Raw genomic sequence first — 21,015 nt, forward strand, 5'->3', positions numbered from 1 at the left:
GAAATATTTGAATATCAATCTCATCAATATCATCGATCTCATAAGTATCATACCAAATCCCATCAATCGAATCACTTTTTCGAGAAATACAAGACATCTAAGTCGTACAACTTTCATCCAATCCTACTTGAGGTGCGTAAACGCTAATTATATTGACAACCTCTTTCTCCAACACAAGCTTGATGGATATAATCTATCTTTGAATCTTTTAACATCCACCACATCATTCTTTAAATTAAGAGTTTAGTGGCAGCAATTATGTGAAGCTCAGGAGCAACAAGGACTTAATTCCAAAAGACAGGCAATTTTCTGGAATTATGAATGTGATTAAATGTAGGGGCTTTATAGTAATAACCAAGGACTGTACTTAGCAAATAACAAGAATAGTCTTCCTCTTCAACCTTCGATGGGATAAAAGGCAGCGGCAGAACCAGACTGGTTTCAGGAGTTCGTACTCCCTCATAAGACCATAGTTTGGTCTGAAATTCCAGGGGATAGATCTTCACATTAGCCAGTACCAGAATAATAGTCAGTTAAAAGAGATTTAATCACAAGAAAATGGACCTGGGGAAGGAACTCTACCGGCAATAATAGATGTTTCAAATTTCCCCAACAGAAAGTCCTCTCAGTCTCAAGCTTGGTAGGCTGAGTCACCTATAGATAGGTATCCAATGACCAGAATCTTAGGACGGATGGGCAGGGAATAAGGGAGATCAGAATCAGTCTTTGATCCCGTCTTTGAGATATTGTAGAATCGCTAAAAAAGAGCGAGGGAATGAGTGAAGTAGCAAGAAGGTGGAGGAACAGGGAACAGAAACGAAGGTAATAAGAATAGAAGGGAGAAATGGAAGCAGCAAGGAAAAGGAGGAGAATTAGAAGACTCAGATTTACCAAAAAAAAAAAAAAAGAGGGAAGAACTGAACCAGAGAGGATGAGAGGGAGGAAGACACAGCTGTCCAGCAGGCTCTCACAACACACCAAAGCAAACTTGAATAACTTCTTCAGTTTTATTCTAACATTTCATTGTTGGGTTATCAAGTATACCTAAGAAATCCAATTGAAAATAGAAACTACACGACTAGGAAACTAAAAACAAACTAGGAAATAGGAAACAAACAGCTCAAACCAGATCCCCCATGCAGCTAATTCCTACCAAAATAAAACATAAAGGATTTTTTACATCAACCACCCCTGTCGTTTGCCGAAATTACATAATCCCCCATGAAAATCAAAAAATTACATTTAAACCCACAAAGTTGACACTGTTAGAGAAGTGTTAGTTTTTAGGATGCAGAAAGACATAATTACCCCTCCTCCCTCCTCCCTCTTCTTCTTCTTCTTCTTCTTCTTCTTCTTCTTCTTCTTCTTCTTCTTAAAAATCAGTTTCTGTAAACACGTTGAAGATGGTGAAGCATCCGAACATCGTGGAACTTCATGAGGTGATGGCGAGCGAGTCCAAGATCTATTTCGCCATGGATCTCGTCAAAGGTGGTGAACTCTTCTCCAAGATCGCCAAAGGTCGATCAAAAGAAGATGTCGCTAGATCTTACTTCCAGCAACTCATTTCTGCAATTGATTTCTGCCACAGCCATGGAAAACTTTTCTTTTCTTGGGAAAACTTGTTTTTAGGTTGTTCTAGTCATGTCCGGAGGAGGAGGTGGAAACTCTGATGAGAGGGAGCTTGATCAGACACCCACATGGGCCGTTTCCGCTGTTTGTGCGTTTATCATTATTATCTCCATTGTTTTGGAAAAGGGTCTTCACAGGATTGGAGAGGTTAGCATTTCTTAAACCTTTTAGCATTGTATGTCTCCTCTGTTCCGTCCATCCCCACGCCCTCTCCCTCCTTTGGATCCTCTGTTTTGCTTGCCCTCTGTGTGGAATCGAACTCGCTGTTGATGTCTCAAAGCTAAATCAGTTCCGCCCTCCTGAAGAAGTCAATGAGGTTGATTTGTTTACTTCTCTCTAATTAATTACTTCACCTGTTTACTTTGGCTTTCTGAAATACATTCTATCTTGACCTAGCCTTTTGTGGGTTGAAATAAAATGTTTTTACTTATACCTTGCCAATTTGGTCGAGAATTGATTCATATTACGGTGTGGGTTGCAAGATTAATTACTTGATTTTACCAAGCATTCTTGAGAAGTTAGTTATTGGATATGGATTTCTTATTAAACTTCTTGGTTTTTGGCTGAAGTACCTTGAAACTGAATTTGCAGTTTGCCTACTGCCGAATAAAAACTACTTTTCCTCCAAACTGAAGTTCTATTATGTGCAACCAAAAATGAAAACAAAAAGGGTTTCTGGGTATCACACGATTCTGGTCACTAGAACTCCTGAACCTACCTGCAATGAGAGCATTACTGAGGTTAAATTTTTGGGTGATTTACATCAACCGAAAATTTTTAAGAAGAAGAAGAAGAAGAAGAAGAGGGAGGAGGGGTAATTATGTCTTTCTGCATCCTAAAAACTAACACTTCTCTAACGGTGTCAACATTGTGGGTTTAAATGTAATTTTTCGATTTTAAGGGGGGATTATGTAATTTCGGCAAACGACAGGGGAGGTTGATGTAAATCACCCTAAAATAAAAAATTACAGTGCTATCTCCTACCAACCCCCATTAGACCAAAAGCCCCATTTGGGACCAGTTCATCTCCATCTAGGTTTCCAGATCAGGTCATGCTGGTCTAGCCATGATAGAGATACTGCATCAACAAGTGTAAGGACCACTAGAGGCTCAGAGCAGAAACTTCTGTAGCTTAGGTACAAATGTCTAATATACTAAACCTAGCAATGCCCATCAGTCGGTATGTAAGGAACACAACAGAGTATGTTTGCTAAGATATGGCGACTAACAATGTGTATGCATCAATGTTTCAGATGGGACAGGACCATTCCAATATTTGATTCACATGGATTCTCCAATCTATTGGCACTAATAGCTTTTTGCACATAGAATCAGCCCAGTTACATAAGGAAATTGATTGAATAGTGCCTACATAACATATTAAATCCGATAAGGAATTCTAGGAACAATCTCTCCCCTCTGTCAAGCATGCAATGCAGGTAAGCACATAAAACCCAGTTTCCTCAGCTGTTACTATACAGCAGAGAAATGGGGCCCCTGGCTCATATTTAACAGCAAACCCAATGACTTCTCAGCATAGTTACACTAGTTTTCCCTAAATTCACAAAACCTTTCATGTTAACCCTAACCTAAATAAATCTAAATCATAGGTCTGAGATTGGACACCTCCTTGTGAAAGGTCTTAGTTATAAAAGTCTATGGTTAGGAAATAATGTAATCTTAGCTAGGGAAAAACCAGGGAAGACATAAATCTTGGCACCTGAATAACTTTTCTTGTAAGCTGAAAAAATGCAGCCTAAAATAAAAAAAATTGGCCACACAGAAAATACGAAAAAAAAAAAAATGGCACAAAAAGAGAGAGTGGGATAACATACATAAAGAATTAAATACCTAATAGGAAGTGCAGTAACAAGTTCAAGCCACCATAATTTTGATTGATACAAATTAGCCTTGAAATAGAAGGTGCACAGAATTCAATAAAAAACTTGGGATCTGAAGAAGAGGAAATGTAAAACATAATAAGATGGTAGCACCACATACCAGAAATTTGGATAATCAGCTTATGCGGCAAATTCAAGTCATCCCAGACATAATCAACTGATTTTCCAGGTCCTATAACCTCTGACTCCAATGAGTTCTGGAAAAGGAAATTTAAGTTGAAACAGAAAATGACATTCTTAAGTATGGGATTTCCCATTCATATGCACTGATTAATTAATTAATAAAGGGAGAGAAATTTAATGAAAACCTTTTGGTAGTATGTGATACGTGCATCTAACAAATTTTCAATCCGATATGGTAGATTAACATTTGGCGGTTTATGGAAATGCAAAACTAGTGTAGAACCTTCTTCTACCAAATGGACTGCTGCAAACTCTGTTGTCCTGTTGCCTTCCACGGTAATAGAATTTGATTGATAATCAAGAGAATCCATGGATCTTCTGAACTTGAGGAAAAAACGTCCTAGTGAACCAATGCATACTGGCCCAGACCAACTCCATCCATCCTCATTCAACCGGAATTGGATGAACATTTGTGAATCATCATTTGCATTTCTGTGCTTTCTGAGCAAAGAATCAAAGAAACTGAAATCTTTCCTCTTGCTTGGTCGAATCAGCTGTAATGCTACTGTCTCGTTACTATTAATATCAATTACGTCATCTGTGTGATCCTATCAACCACAATCAAAAGTATCTGTATAAGAAAATAGCATTTAGGTGAGGTACAAAGAACAAGTATTAATGAAGAAAAATGGATGTAGCTAGAAAAGACCTCCAAGTAACATTGCCGAACAATGATATCCTGTAGTGATTCATTGAATATAACATATCTCGGGACCATGGATACCACTTGGGAGGGCACAACTACTCCACTTGGACATGGTTTCAGTGACAGCCCCAGCTTTGCAATACGTTTAATGTCAGTTCTTTCTTCAACTTCCAAGCATACCTCTGTAAACCCTGACAAAACATCCAAGTCCAGCAGTGCTTCAGATGCATTTTCTTCCAACAATTTGAGGTGTACCTTGTTGGACCTGGTGAAAGAATTTCTGTGAGATATCCATCACAAGACATAAAGAAGCATGAGACTTGCAAGAGTTTCATATTTTTCTATCACCACCAAAAATTCTTTTAGTATGAGATGCACTGGCATCTTGCACCTATGTTACCCAAACATGTTTTTTTTTTTTTGATGAATAAATAATTCATTACCAAGCGGAGAAGAATATACAAAGGAAAAAGGGGGGGTGGGGGAATGCTTAAGCCAAAAAGGAAAAGCCAACCCACGGGAAAACAACAGTAGAACCAAAGCAAAACATCACATCATAACAAAACAGAATATCACAAGCCGAGGACAGCAACTAAGGAGGGGAGGAAGCAACCATGATGCCGTCAATTGGGGGGGATGAGATCCACTTGCAGATTCCAAGAAGCAATGATGTGGGTGTTTCTAAGGGAATTGGCAACGGGACGGGCATGGAGGGTATGGATTTTAGAGGTAATATCAAAGTAAATAGCTTTCCAAATCTTATCCGAAGAGCGAGATTTGGGGGTCCATCTACGAATGTTACGCTCCATCCAGAGATGGTTAATGGTTGCACAAAAAACCAGTTTACCAATAGTGTTACAGACGAGAGAGTCAGAGAAGGTCATGTCTATCCAGATTTATTCCCTCTCAAAGGGGAGGATTGGTCTTCTAGCCGGCCAACACTTGGAGATGACAGATTTCCAGACATAAGAGGAAAAGGGACAGGAGAAGAATAGATGGGGGATGTTCTCCACTCCCTGAGGGCAAACATCTAGAGCACTGCTCCCTAAACCCGGTTGGTTTGGTTTGGTTTGGTCGTGCAAGGTCTGAACCGGCAAGGGTTAATGTAGGTGCCCTATGGTGTATGATAGCAAGGGTGACATCAAATACGGGGTGGTCGGACAAGATTGAGCCGGTGCCCGATGTGGTTCACACCCCTAAGCCGTGTCCTTGCATGTACCATAAGGCCATGTACGAGTAGGGAAGGTATGTTATTGTATTGGATGATGAGAACTTGGTCCATGACAAGTGGCGGGAGTGAGATACACATTAAGAACCCATTTCCCACCAAAATCCAGTAAGGTTGGCCATGTTCTGGCCAACACGTGGGTGGTTACTGGTGGATGCGACCCCCCAGTGTGATACTTGTATGGAAACGTGGGCCCTAGCAAGCCCAACTTGGGTGAGCACGCGTGTTTCGGGTTCCCCGTCGTAATAAAGTCATGTGTGCCCGATAATGCCGGCTACTTCACCCGATATCGCGATTTAATATGTTTTGGGCCATCTAATGACAAAACCAAACGCACCCTAGTAGATATTTATAACTCAAGGTATAAATAGCATTTACTCCTCTCTCCCATTTATTATTTCAGCAAGGGTTGGGGGAGAGGAGTAAAGAAGAGAGAGAAAAGAGGGAAGAGAAGGGAAGGAAGTAAAGGAAAGTGTTCCCCCTTGATTGTGGAAGCCGTAGCTTGCCTTTTCGTCGCAGAATAGTGATCGGCGCCTTGAGATCTAGATAATTGAGGTAGGTAATGCCATAAATCCTTGGAATATGATGAAACCCTCATGTGTGGTCAAATCAAAGGGTTAATAGAAGCCTTATGTGATTTCTTTGAAGGTTTAAAGGAAAGGAAATCAAGATTTGACATTTTGAGTTGGGAAAAAGATCCTAAGTTTTTGGGGTTTCTTGAGCTAAGGTATGATTTTGTTCCTAATACTTTGATTTGAACTTAGATCTATGATATGTTCAGGTGGATGAAGCCTTAAGTGTGTGGGAAATGAATTTGAAACAACACCATTGGATGCCCAAGAGGTGAGATGAAGAAGAGAAGGACAGCAGAACCTGCCGAACACTGGTGGGTAGCATCGGCGGATAACCAAACCCACCAGTGTGACCCCCCAGTCTTACCTAGGCTTCAGAGCTTACAGGCGAGTAAGACCTAGACCCACCGGTATAACCTATCTGTCCTGACTAGGCTTCAGGGTCCTACCGATGGGTACCGCACCTGCCGGTAGCACCCACCTGTCTTGGGTTAGCCCCGGGGTCCTACCGGTAGGTAGGACCAGCGAGTACCAGACCCACCGGTAGCACCCGTCGGTGTGTTTGAGTGCTGTCTGCTTGGGTAGTTTGCACAGGTGAGTCCTCCTACCCACCTGTATGACCCACCTGTGGTCCAAATGAGCTCCGTTTGAACTCAAACTCATCGACAGCCTTCTTCGCGTTTTTAAACGCGTCATGACCATATCTTACAACGTTTTATAATTTCAGAATGGACATATTCTAAGTTTCTTGTTTATTTTAGGTTTCGAGACTTTCGTCTTCGCACGCCGGATCTTACTCGTACCGTGTGCATATTCTCGTACAAGAATAGGTAAGTGGGGAGAGGACGTTGATTTCATTTTTGGGAGTGCTTATGGCATCATCTTTATTTCATATATATTATCTTGACATTATGAATGCCATTCTCATGCATATGCTTGACTACTGCTGGATGCATTTAGGAATGAATATGTTGTATCTCTAACTTTCCAAATACTCATTATTTGTTTTGAATCATGAGCATGAATTTATCGATTGTTGGATTATGATGATGATGATTAGTCAAGCATGTATTGACAGGCTAGATTAGATGCTGTAGTCAGCTTCGAAACGAATGCATTGGTACACCGTGGAATGGGACACGGAAGTACTATGCAGTCGTACTATCTCATATGAGAGCATGTAGTTAGGATTTGACATTCCCTCATGCTATGACCCTTCCCAACAGGAGTTTAGGTGTTGAGTTATCACTAAGGGGAAGCGTCAGTCGCGAACCGCCGTGGTGGTTAGAAGTACTCCTGACTAATTATTAGGACAGTTGGAAACCTTGGTGATATATTCAGAGGGTTGAGCGTATTGCATTTTTTTTTCTATTGTGGTTCAGCCACGATTTACTTTTCTATTGTGGTTCGGCCACGATTTACATTTCTGCTGTGGTTCAGCCACGATTTACTTTTCCGAGTACTCACGGCCGACCCTCTTCGACAACCCTATGGGTGTATCGCTGGATGGAGAATGCGTCTTGTACCCAGGGGCATACTTGCACTGTGGTTGTGAGTAGCATGTAACCTATGACTTAGTAATATTTCCTAGATGGATAGGCCTAAAATGAATGTCATGCATGTAGTATCATTTGAAATGCAATTGCTTGTGTTTGTCTTTATTTCCATTTACTGAGCTAGTAAGTTCACCCCTGTGCACACACCTTTTTAGATGATTTTGCAGGTTTCCTGGTAGAGGAACAAGTGCCGGGATCCGCTGACGAATCTCCAGTGGGAGATTGGTGGGTCACGGAGTCGGATCCCCGTACGAGAGTTGTGCTGCGAGGCAACAATAGCTAATTCCAAACACAGTCTTTTTTATTCTTTTGGCATATTCCCCTTTTTGTGCTCTCGATAATTAAATTGTTATTTCTCGTGTAATTATCATGCCTATGGGCCCACATGTAAATATACTATGCATAACAATTTGGGTATCAAGAGTACGTGAGAAAATTTACAGGTATAGATATGACAAGACTTCCGTTGAATTACATTATTATATTTCCATATTATATGTGGCTTGTGCTGTGGTTACTATATCAGATGATCCTGGTCAGTCTTGGGTTACCCGGAGGAAACCCGGTCACCGGTCTGGTTCTATGTGAACGGGGCGTGACAAGAGACATCATGAAGGGTTGACGGGAATATGGCAATGGATGAGGAAGGATTGGGTAGGGAGGCATTTGGACAGGCATCACCATAGAGTGAAACTATGGCGGGGAATATGGCCTTTAAACCAAACCAACTTATGCCACGAAACAACAGAGGAAGAGGTATGAATGAAGGACCAAGCAGAGGTAGAGGAGAAGATCCCATTGGAGGAGGGGAGCTAGCTACATTTATCTTCTCTTCCTCTGTGACCAGGGGGAAGAGGGGGGAGGGAGGTCCAGAGATCGAGGAGAGGAGGATTGGAGGTGGGGAGGACCAGCCTGAGGGAGAAAGGATAGAGGAGACAAAAGCATTAGCGGGGAGACCTGAGGAGTAGAAAACTTTGGGAGATATCAGATGAAACAGGATGCCCGAAGGGTGCCAGAGATCCTTCCAGAGAAATGTAGACTGACCATTACCAATGGAGCAGGAAATGGCAGAGGGCTATGGGCCTGTGATTAAGGATCTTTCTCTAAATCCAGGAGGCATCAGGGATGGAAGGGGCTGTCCAAAGGAGTTATGCTTGAGTAACCCAAAGAGGATCCAGTCGACCCACATGCTCTCATGCTTGGACACAATTTTTTAGATGAGCTCAAGGACACCCACTGAATTGGCATCCTTAATTCTTCTAATTCCTAAACCTCCCTCGGATTTGGGAAGCCAAACCTTCTTCCACTTAAGAGGCCAAAGGAATTTGGAGGAATCAGAACCCTTCCAAAGGAAGGAGCAAAGAAGACCCTCAATAGACTTAATCACAGAGACAGGGAGGACAAAGGTACCAGACTAGTAAAGGTACATGGACTGGAGGACTGACCTGATGAGGGTAAGACGACCAGCATAGGAGAGGAGTTTGCCTTTCCAGAGTTAGACCTTATTCTTTAGCTGATCAAGTAAAGGGGTACAATGGTGGGAGGAGAGCCTGGAGGAAATGAGAGGGAGGCCCAGGTATTTAACAGGCAAGTAACCCAATAGAATACCAGATATTCCCAGAAGGTTGGCTTAGACATCAGGGGAGACTCCAGCAAGGAAGATATTGGATTTGAGAAGGTTGATGCTGAGGCCAGAGAGAGACTCAAAAGAGCGGAGGGTGTCTATGATAGTGGTAATGGAGAGAGTGTTAGCCTTGGAAAAGATCATGATGTCATCTGCAAAAGCCAAATGGGAGAGGAGAGATTTGCATTTGGGGATGGGAGAGATGAGATGGAGGTCTGTAGCAGATTGAATGGAGCGGGATAGGACTTCCAAGGAGAAGGGAGAGAGAAGAGGGGAAAGGGGGCAGCCTTAAAGGATACCACGGCCAGAAGGAAAATATCCGGCTGGATTACCATTCACATGGACAGAGAATCGGGGGGAGGAGATGCAAGTGTGGATCCAATGAACAAAAGAGGCCATGAAGGACATTTGATATGAAGTCCCAACTAATCATGTCAAACGCTTTATGGATGTCAATCTTGAGGAGGGCAGCCGGAGAGTGAGACTTGTGGTCAAAACCGCGAACACTCTTGTGGCAGAGGATAATGTTATCCGAAATGCTCCTGCCAGCAATAAAAACAGATCGGTTGGGACTAACAACGGAGTCTAACTTTTTGGATCCTATTGGTAAGGATTTTGGCAACAAACTCGTCAAGGAGATTGCAAAGAGAAATGGGTCTGAAGTCATTCATGGAAACCAAACCTTCCTTTTAAGGAATGAGGCAAAGGAAAGTGTGGTTGATCCCATTAATTTGATTAGGGTTAAAGAAGAAACTACGCACTGCAAGAATGAGGTTGTTACAAATGATGTTCCAACAAGCAGAGAAGAATCCCATACTGAAGCCATCCGGACCCGGGGCTTTGTTGGCTTTATGGGAAAGAATGGCCGAAAGGATTTCCTCCTCACTGGGAATGGATTGAAGGAAAGGGAGGATCTCATCTGGGACAAACTTATCAAGGAGGTTGGGGGGGATGGAGGGAGGAGTAGGGGGAGGGCAGAAGAGCCTCTGAAAGTGACAGATGACTTCCGACTTAATGAGGTCAGGGGAATAAAGCTCAATCCCAGAGGAGGAGATAAGGTTAGGAATGGTATTGGCATTATTCCTGGCTTTGAGGGAGAGGTGGAAATAGACAGAATAAGAGTTGCCCAGATCAAGCCACTTAATACGAGCTTTTTTTACGGAGGAAGCTTTCTTCTTGGGCCAGAGTCAAAGAAAAATCAAAAGCATCAGCTTTCTCCTCAGCGAGGGCCCAGGACAAGGTTGAGGAGATCAAGCCGGAGCCTAGATTGCATGGAGTGGAGTGTCACGACAGGATGCTACCCGAGACCGAGAGGAGATGTTCCCAAATGTAGAGGAATTTTAAAGCTTTAGGGTAGCTTTCACATTCTTGAGCTTTTTGGCGAAGGCTCAGGGAGGGGAAAGGGAGCAGGGAGCAAGAATGTTCCAAGCACTGTGGACGAAAGGTTGGAAATCCAGGTGGGAGATCCACATGTCGAAGAACTTGAAAGGCTTAGGACCAAAGAAGCGGAAGGGAAACATATGAATGGAGATGGGATTATGGTCTGAAATCCAAGGAAGACCAAAGCTGGCATGTGAAGATGGATAGTAGTCAAGCCAAGCTTCATTGACAAGGGCCCTATCAAGCTTACAAGCCACCCGAAGATTGCCTGATCAGCTGATCTTCTGTTATGCCAAGTGAACTTGGTTCCCGACCATCTAAGATCGATGAGATTGAGATCATCAATGTAGTCATTTAAAGAGTCAACTGCATGGGGATCAATGGGGTTACCCCCCTGCTTTTCATGATTGAACTAGGTAACATTGAAGTCTCCCGCAATGCCCCAGGGCTTGGATCCTATGAGGGGGGCAAAAGAAAGCAGATCAGACCAAAGGGGGAGCCTAAGAGAGGCTCGATTATAAGCATAAATGATTGAGAGAAAGTAGATGAAGGGACTAGAATAATGGGAGAGAGAAATGTGGATGGCTTGAGTAGAGGAGTATTGAGTGGAGATGGTCAGATAGGAAGGGTCCCAAAAAATCCAAATTCTCCCATTAGAGCTATGGAGATAGTTAAAAGCAAAGGACCAAGCAAGGGCAATCCGGGAGGCATTGGCTTCCAGAACACGGGTTTCTAGAAGACAACAAAGGTTGAACTTCGAGGAGCGAATATGGGATCTGATTTCAGCTTGCTTGGCGGAGGAATTAAGACCTCGAACATTCCAAACAATCCATGGAATCATTAGAAACCAGGGATGGTGGGCATCGAACGCTTAGTTGAGTAGCAGGGGGTCTTAGGAATGGGGGGACCCTGGGTGGAGGGAGGTCGACGACTAAAACCAATGACAGGGGAGACAGTGGGTGAGCATGTGGATCTAGTGTTAATGGAGGATTTTTTGCTTTGTTTTTTGTTGGTGGTAGTGGTGGCTAAGGTGTTGGTGATGGGCAGGGAGGTGGGAATAAGGGTAAGGTTTGGTAGTGGTACAGGCAGGATCTCATCCAAAAAGTCAGTCGGAGGGGCTGTTGTAAACTGTGCAGATCAAGAGAACCAATGCTGATATGTTTTCCATTAGTATCCAAATGATTGGTTCTGTGCGATTGTCGAAGAGGATCATGATCAGGGACATGGTCTAGATGTCGTCAATGATGTCCTGGCCTGATCGGAAGTCTCAAATGAACCCTGAGGAGCAGGGCAACAGTGAAGAAGAGATGGCATGTCCTTCAGAGGCCAACGAAATCAAGGGGGAGCTTATGTCCGAGCTGGTGTAGATATCAAAGACGCTTCTTCGACCCGACGGAAGGTCGGGCGTCAACAATGAAGAAGGATTGGTAAAACCCTTCCACGGCCAAAGGCAAGAGGCAGGAGCTGGTATCCGAGTTGATGCAGGCGGTAGAGAGGCTTTCTAAGGCCGGCGGAGTCGTAAAGTGGAGGATTGGAGTGTCCCCAACACAAGGGAAGACATCCGAGGCAGGGACAAAAGGAGGTGGTGAAGCGGTTGAGCATGGCGGAGTAATTGTGGCAGTGGCGATCGACGACGAATGAGTGAACTAGGGGAGATTGACAGAATAGGTGGTGCACGTCGACACCACGCGAAGGAGGTTACCAACAATGTTCGGGTAAACAGAGAGAGTCGGGTGAAGAGGAAGGGGGCATCGAGTTAGGAAGGATGGGTTTAAGTGGGTCTAAAAGTGGGTTGGGATGTTGGGTATTTGTAGTTGGGTCAGTCAGAGAGTAGGGTGGGTTAGGATGGGTAAAAGAATGAGACGGGTTATAAAGGTTTCCCGGGTACAAAGGATGGTCCGACGGGTATTTAGAGAATTTATTTAACAATTAAACCGGGAGAAATTGATTCAAGGGCATAAAGGGGGGTTTAGAGTTGGGCCAGTTCGACTGGTTGGAAAAAGAGGGGGGTTAAGGGTTAAAGGGATAGGGTTAGAATTCGTGGGCAGAGATCTCGCAAGAGCGGTGACAGATGCAAGGAGATGGAGAAGAGGATGGGATTAGGGTTGTCAAGCGATGGATCCAAAGGCAGGGAGAGTCCGAACTAGCGATCAAGAGGGAGAGCCCTCACAAGGAAGAACATGGGAAGTAGCAGTGGCGTGTGAGCAGGGAGGCGGGTCAACAGTTCCATCATGGACTAACATGTCCAAAATCGAGATTGGATTAGGACCAACGGTCTAAGGCATCGATGGAGGACCAGAGGTCCGAGGGTGCATTGTCTCTGTCGAAAGGGGAGCAGAAGCAGAGGTCGGCGCTTGGACCTTCCGGCTTCCGGAGTCTATTTTTTCTGTATTTTTTGGTGGGAATAAGATCTCCCGTGGGTGCTTGATCGATGGTGGGAGCTTGATCAGGCTGAGGGAATTTCTCACACGTCACAGTCTTATGCCCAAAGCATTTACAAAACGAGCACGATGGGGGCAGAAAATCGTACTTGACTTCTTGGATGGAGTGGCCATCTCCATCCATAATTGTAACCGCGGATGGTAGGTCATGGTCTGCTTCTACTTCGATACAAATTCTAGCAAAAGAAAGTCTATCCATGGTTTTAGTGCGTTTGTCGGAGTATAGGGGCTTGCCAATGAGGGAGCCAACCAGGCTGAGACCCTTCACACACCAGTAATGAAGAGGAAGGTTGGGAAAGACAACCCATAGAGGGATGGAGGGGGGCTCGGTTCTGTCGAATGAAGTGCGAGCGTCCCATTGTCTCAGAAAGATAGGCTTCTTCCCAACATGCCAAGGTCCTCCGTCAATGGCAAAAGCTTTATCAATTTCAGACTCAAAGCTAAAGATGAAGGTCCTATTGTCGAGCATGAACATGGACAGAGCCTACATGCTTCCATTGATTCTCAAGGGAAGATTTACCAGTGGAGAATGGAGGTCTGCTTCCCAGAAAAGAGCCTACTACACAATTCTTCCATTTCTGAATCTCTGAATCTAGAAGGCCAAGCGGACATAGGCCAATGGGGGAGGAGTTACGGGTAGCCGGAGGGTGAAAAAAGAGTGTATGGCCGGCAGCAGGAGTGGTGGAGGCGGCGTAGGGGGGGAGAAGGAGACGACCGAAGTCCAGGGCCGAAGTGTAGGAGAGGAAGAAGGTTGAAGGGAGGGAGGGCAGGAAGAGTGGCCGTCGGGAAGGGGAGCGAGGTTAATGTCAGGGGGAGAGGAGGTGCCTACGGCATGGGCCACCAGAGGGGAAAGGGACATTGCTGACCAGAGGGGAAAGGGACATTGCTGGTCACGACATCAGGAGAGGTCCAATGCATGATCAAATTGATAAGCCATAAAGAACATGTTGTTCGCAGATGCGTAAACCTATTAAATGGGAACAATCCCTGTTTCTTACCTTGACCTTTAGGAATTAAATACTACACCTCTGTCACAACTCGGATGCAATTGAGGAAGCAAAAGAATAGAACAAAGCGGGAAAAATTTAAGATAGACTTACCATATGGCAAATTTAAATAAGCAAACACAGAAACCCAGTCTCAAGCCTAGATTGAAATATAGAGAAGAGCTGAAATACACTGGCTCATATATTAAATTGATAAGAAGTTAATATAGGTATCAACTTGGATAAAATCCCTACTAATCAGCCTACAAACCTCTAATAACTAGAGAAAATAAAGTAATGTAAAAATAAGCTGAATGGACCCAAAGGCCATGTTTGTTTTGCCGTAAAATATTTCAGGAAAATAATAATTATTTATAAATTTTGTTTATTTATTTCTGTCATTGGCTTTATTTTGGCAGGACATGACCAAGAAGCACATTTGAACATTATTGAGTGAGGTGACAAATCCATCTGCATGGTGGGTATGGAGTCCTCCATGGATGCCTAGAGTACCAATGATCAAAATACCAGCATTATTTTGAGAAACAACATCTTGAATCAACTTTCTGTACTGTATTTCAATAAAATATTTCCCCATTTTCTAATCCTCATTCAATTTGCCATTGGTTTTGAACAAATCCTGTAAAATATTTTACAGCACAACAAACGCAACCATAGTATTGGAAAAAAAAAAAACCAGACTGAAAAATAGGAGAGAGAACAGCCTTCTCCAATGATTTTATCTGCTGCTGCTGTGTGTCCCCCTCGACTCAATTCCACTTCTAATCTCTTCTCCTGGCAAAAACAACACATAAGGACTGTTTGGCCTACAGAAATTGTCCTCTATGGCCAGCTTCTGCTTCTTCTTCGACATATCAACAACTTGTTTGACGTTAGACACAAATAAGCACAGGTGCAAAAATAACATTTCTGGACAATTGTAGGACATAAACATAAAGCCCTAATCAGTGCTGAATCTTACTTGAATAACCATGATCTGGATGATCTTGGGGGCAAAAGCAATCCAAGTTGAGGAGGAAGATCAAAACCAAACTTAAGAACTCCTTCCCTGCAAAGTTATAGGCTATTACATGTCCAGTTAGACAAAATTATAACATTACATATTTAACCATTAGGACTTGATGGCTACCTAGACAATCGATTCTGGAAGGGTTGAAAGCAAAAGAGGGTAAGATCCGTGCCATTGTGCAGCGTGTAAGGCGTGTAAATAGTAGCCTGCATATGTTAGTCAGTCAGTTTCTCACAATACAGCCAAGATAGACATTTGGTAAATGTATATAAAGAAGCATAAATAGTGTCACTACACAACTATCAATGCAGTTTTTCATAATTGTAAGACAATATATGAAGCAACATATACACAATAAGTCAACAAGAGTAAAGAGGGTGTAGAAAACAGTAGCTCCTATGAGTAGTTGAGTAGCTACTCTTGTTTGGGTGGTGGCCCTAGGTAAGGCACTCACTTTGGATAATTTTCAATCAAGAAGCTGGCTGGTGGCAAATAGGTGCAGTTTCTGTGTCAAAGAAGAGGAAACAGAAACACAAATGTTTTTAACTGTTGTGGGAGGAATGATGTGGGAGTATTATTTTGGCATGTTAGGAATCAACTGGTAGTGGCCAAGCACCAAGGGATGTAAAACATATTTTCTTGCATTGGCTGAGGAGTGCTTTTGGTAAAAACGTGTTGGCGTTATGGAATATGTGCCCCTATGTTATGCTATGGGGTTTGTAGAAGGAACAAAATAGAAGGATCTTCAACGACCACTCGAGATCAGTCCCCAGATCTTGCTGACATTGGTTCTTACCTAATATATTGGGCTTTTTCAACTAAGGATTTTTCAGGTCCCCCTAGGGGGCCTTTTTTTTTCCCAATTGGTTTTTCCTTATTAGAAGAGTGATCACAAAATTGTTTGGTTCAAAGGTCACATCCCCTACCAAAGTTTCATTGCATGGCGCACCCTCTCCAACTGCCTCCCCTCACAGTCTTTCTTCATCCATTGCCACATCCAGGTCCCCCTTCATGCTGCCTCCGCTGGAATGGTCTTGAAGACACGGATCACCAATTTTTCTCTTGCCCTTTTGCTGCCTCCATCTAGAAGAAAGTCCTCAGTAGTTGCTGCATGGCCAAGAAAAGATCTCCCCCTTCAAAGAGATCTGGGTTGATATGACTTTTGGTGGGAATTCCATTTGCAACACCACTGGGAAGTTAGCTTTTTGTGCCTCCATCAATAACATCTGGATGGAACACAATATTCGTATTGATGTATACATTTACACTGCCTTTCCTTACAAGTTCGAACTTTTAGGCAAAGCGGTAGTGAACATGATATCATAGCAAGGAGGATGAGTGTTCAACTACTGGGAAGACCCCCTGTTCGCTATTGCTTCACCTAAAAGCTTGGACTTGTAAGGAAGGGCAATGCAAATGTATACATCAATACTTCATAGATGGACTTCCAACTTTCGCTCATCTGATATGATTTGGAGTGCGATTTACTTTGATGTTAGCTTCAAACTTCCGATGCTCCCCCATTTGTCTGTTTAGCATTTCCTAAGGAATGGGCTCATTGTTGTCTCTCCCGGGGGTCTTCCCCTCTCCATCTTGCAGCTACCCCCATCCCCTCTAGGCTAGTCATGTTGCTTGTTCTCTTGTTAGTTTTTTTTTTCTTTTTGGCCCTTGGGCTTGTATATTTCTCTTCTTTTTTTTAATAAATTTTTATCAAAAAAAAAAAAGAAGTTGGGCTTGACAAAAGTTGGGGTTGTAGCCCTTGCCTGAGTTGTAGCTTGGATTGAAGCAGGTGTTGTATCACCCAGACTGTTCTAGCAGTCAAGATACGAAGAGTATTGGGTATAATACGAAACGCAGGTTAGGATACTACCCCGTGGATGCACACAAACTGCCAAGCAACGTAAATTGTGTTGTGAGGTTATATGTGTATCTATCAATATATAAGTGTTGTGTGCTGCAGTATGGGTGTGAACAACCTGGGATGCCTGGCGACATAGTGGTTGCAGTGTGGGTGTGCACATGCATGTGTTATTGTCAATGCAAGAAATCAGAGTTTGCATTAGTGTGTGGTGAGAACTAAAAATTGAAGAATTTTTGGACTGTGATTCGCCCCCCTCTCTGTGTCAACCTGGAATCACAATCTTCTTCTTCTTCTCCTTCTATACCATGCAAACTGCTACAACTCTCCATCTCAGGTTTTGTTCTGTTCTATACAAAAGAACTCAAAACATGTTTCTGAATTTTTCTTTTTACAAAAATATCTTCTATTTTCCATTAAAATGATATAAATGTGGAAGCATGGAAGAGATAATGCAATCATCTTTAATCATGATTGCATGTACAGGATTTATGAAACAGAAAGAGACTTTCATATAGTGACTTGTTAGCGCACAAAATGCAAAAATAAATTACCTCCAATATGCCCCTCTCTCCACGTGATAATCTTAGGGAGGCAAAGAACTTCCCACCATTGAAATCCAAGTCTATATCCAAATAATGAACATCATTTTTCTGCTTCTGCAACTTCTTAACCCAATCACCACTGTTTACTGGTTTGCAGGTTGAATTAAACGCAGTTAAAGTAATTCGGAAATATATTACTGCAGGGTTTGCATACAAATTAGAACTTGACCCACACCGCAGAGTTGCTTGCTTTCCAATATTTTCACCGCCCGTAGTGATACATAGATCTGCAGCAAACACTCAAGCTTAAGGGGGATTTTAAAAAAATAAAGAAGAGAAAGAGCACAGAGGACACTTGTTCCAGCAGTGTTTGAATTTTTTACCTGGATGCTTCTCAGTTAAAAGCACATGTATATCTGTTTGTAGGAGATTGCAGACCTGAACTGTAGGAAGAAGAAATATTTCTTTTTGTTCCTGCAAAGCAACTGGTTCTTGTACATCTCTAAAATTAAAAGGTTTTATGACAGGTACTCTTCTCCCAATGCTCTGAATCAGGAAATGAATATTAGTGAAAACTCCGCCTTCATAATTGAGAGAACAATGTGCTGTACTTAAGGAATATTTCACTGAGTCGACACCAAAGGCCTTCCTGAATTTGTAGCTTAATTTATCAAATATTCCAAAGACACGAACAGCCTTTCCACCTTCCAAATCTTCAGACCAATCTACTGAAACTGGTTCTCCCAAATTTCCAGAGTATTCTTTTATTTCAGGTCTAAAAGAAAAGAGAAAATTACCTGACAGTTGACACATCAAGCAAGTTAAAAACTTCTCCGGGGAAAGAACGAATTCAGAAAAAAAAATTGAGAAAGTAGCATTTCCAGGCTTCTGTTACAAGCAAGATCGCACATAATATGGAGGGAAAAAGGCATCTGTAATGGTACATACATTTAAGAAGAACATGTAAGTTGTGTTGAAAAAACACATAACATGGACAGAATGGAAAAATCTCCAAGAGGGCTAGGTTATATCTAAAAACAAATATGGTGGTTGCAGTCTTGTGAAGGTGAAAGTTCCAAGTAGTGTTGATGTAGATTCGCACCCCTGTATTGATCCAAACCCATCTGGGTGTCCAGACAGAGATGAACCCGATCCAATTTGGGTTTTTGACCAATAGGACCTTTTAGGATTTTATTTCTATTCTCATGCAATCTTTTATTTTTGGTAACTTAAGTAGGTGATAGTTACTAGGATTTAGTTTTCAATTAATTTGAGATTCCAAATTAGAGTAGGCTTCCTTTAATGTTGGTTTTCTTTTAATATTTATGCCATGGAACCGATTGAGGAATTAGAGATTGAGAAGCTGAATTGAGTGTGAATGTTTGAGAGCATTAGGGCTGTGTGTGATTCTACTCCCCCCCCCCTCTTCTTGTGCGAATCTCCTGTCCCTACCCTGCAACTCTAAGTTCACCTCAAAGATTCTTCCCTACCCCTACCCCTACCGGCCCTCCATCAACTTGGTATCAAAGCCAAAGGATCCTTCCTTTGTTCTCTCCCTATTCTCCTTCTTCCACCACATTCTTCTGTTCAGTTCTCTGCCACGATTGACCACCAAAAAAAAAAAGGAGCATCGACTCTGTTTACTAACAGAGAAGGTAAAAAAAAAAAAGACTGGTGAACCCTAACCCCATCAACTCATTCCACTGACCTCCCTTCTTCCTAGGGTTTTGACAGCAACCAAAAAAAAATAAAAAAAATCCCTTTGTTTCCCACAGAAAAACTCCATTGTCCTCCCCTTTCCCTAACCACTTTAATCAACCCATATCCTCCTTTCTGGGTTCTGCCAGCGACGAAGAGAAAAAAAAAAAATATAGAGAGAAACGAGGGATCTTGAATCAGAACAGAAAGAAGGAGAAGAGAGAGATGGAGACATACCTGTTCCCTACTTCTTCCATCGCCGCTGGTATGCGTCCAATTCACCGCTGATCATCGAAGTCCTTGGTCAGTTTTCCTCACAGCAGCTTCAACGAACTGCTGGCATCACAGTTCATGGCTTCAGTTTCCTTCGACAAAGCAGAAGACCTTTGCTGGTTTCTCGTCTTCAAGAAGAGATCCCCTTGCCTTCTGACGGTAGTCACGGTGCAACCCCACCCCCGATCCTCCCTTTTGTCCTTTCTTTTAAGAACTTTCTTATCATTCCAAAACTAGCCCTATCATTCTTATTCTTTGTCTGATCCTTATTTCACTTGCTTCCAAAATTGCCTCTCCCCTTATACGGTATATGTTGTTTTTTTCCATATTTACAACCCTGCCACTCACTAAAGAACTTCTATTTATTTACCATTCTGCCACTTACTCCTTGCTCTGAGTATTCAACCATAGTGATTAAAAAACAAAAACAAAATTGACCGATGGGTCTAGATCTTTTATTGGATATCCATCAACAAATGCAATTGATATAAGAGAAGCTCGATGAGGTTCAACGACATTGCACGGGCATCAAGGGCCAAGCACACTCTACCTTCAACTACGTGATCTCAGCCATTCATCAGCAGCAAGCAAATCGACAAGCCAAAAGATGAGTCACCAATGATGGAAGATGAAATGGCACTATTGGAAGTTGAAGATCAACTTGTGAAAAAATTTAAATCGGTTGCTCTCTTCAGTGAACCGATCGATTTTATTTTTCCAAGTCACTACTTCACCAATGAACTTCACATCGTGGATTTCATAGCTTTCGATAATGGTTTTGATGGTGACTTCATACAGGCAAGGATGGATGATGATTGAGTGGTGTCGATTCCTCCGTTCTACAAAACTCGTGGACGAGTTTTTCTCAACACCAGGGGAGTTGATGTAGATTCGCACCCCTATACTGATCCAAGCCCATCTAGGTATCCACAAAGAGATGAACCGGATCCAATTTGGATTTTTAACCAATAGGATCTTTTAGGATTTTATTTTTATTCTCATGCAATCTTTTATTTTTGGTTACTTAAGTAGGTGATAGCTATTAGGATTTAGTTTCCAATTATTTGAGTTTCCAAATTAGAGTAGGTTTCCTTTGATGTTGGTTTTCTTTTACTATTTATGCCATTTAACCGATTGAGTAATTAGAGATTGAGAAGATGAATTGAGTTTGAATGTTTGAGAGCCGTAGTGTTGTGTGATTTTCCTCCCCCCCCCCCCCCAACCCTTCTTGTGTGAATCTCCTCTCCCTCCCCTGCAACTCTGAGTTCACCTTAGGGATTCTTCCCTCCCCCTACCGGCCCTCCATCAAGTGTTTTTGTAATTGTTGTCAAGGCGCTACCTAGTGTCCAGGCAAGTATCCAAGGTCTGGGTGGTCACCTACCTAGGCATCGCCTTGCCTAGGTCCCTGGGTGGTCGATTTTTTCCCCTGTAAATAATGTTGTTTCTAACATTTTTATTAGCTCGT

At 42.6% G+C, this 21,015-nt stretch overlaps 1 protein-coding gene across 1 annotated transcript; it reads right to left on the reverse strand.

The window, feature by feature from the left end:
• Positions 1-3,534: 3,534 nt before the first annotated feature.
• LOC122067781 (putative vacuolar protein sorting-associated protein 13A) lies at positions 3,535-18,392 on the reverse strand. The gene is made up of 8 exons (XM_042631616.1): positions 17,963-18,392; positions 17,589-17,866; positions 15,297-15,382; positions 15,129-15,215; positions 4,363-4,624; positions 3,839-4,261; positions 3,631-3,727; positions 3,535-3,539 (listed from the first exon to the last, which is right to left on the reverse strand). The coding sequence occupies exons 1-8, from the start codon at positions 18,390-18,392 to the stop codon at positions 3,535-3,537; spliced, it is 1,668 nt and encodes a 555-aa protein (XP_042487550.1).
• Between the last annotated feature and the right edge of the window lie 2,623 nt (positions 18,393-21,015).

Source organism: Macadamia integrifolia, unplaced genomic scaffold (assembly GCF_013358625.1).
Source record: "Macadamia integrifolia cultivar HAES 741 unplaced genomic scaffold, SCU_Mint_v3 scaffold3123, whole genome shotgun sequence".
NCBI classification, from domain to species: Eukaryota; Viridiplantae; Streptophyta; class Magnoliopsida; order Proteales; family Proteaceae; genus Macadamia; species Macadamia integrifolia.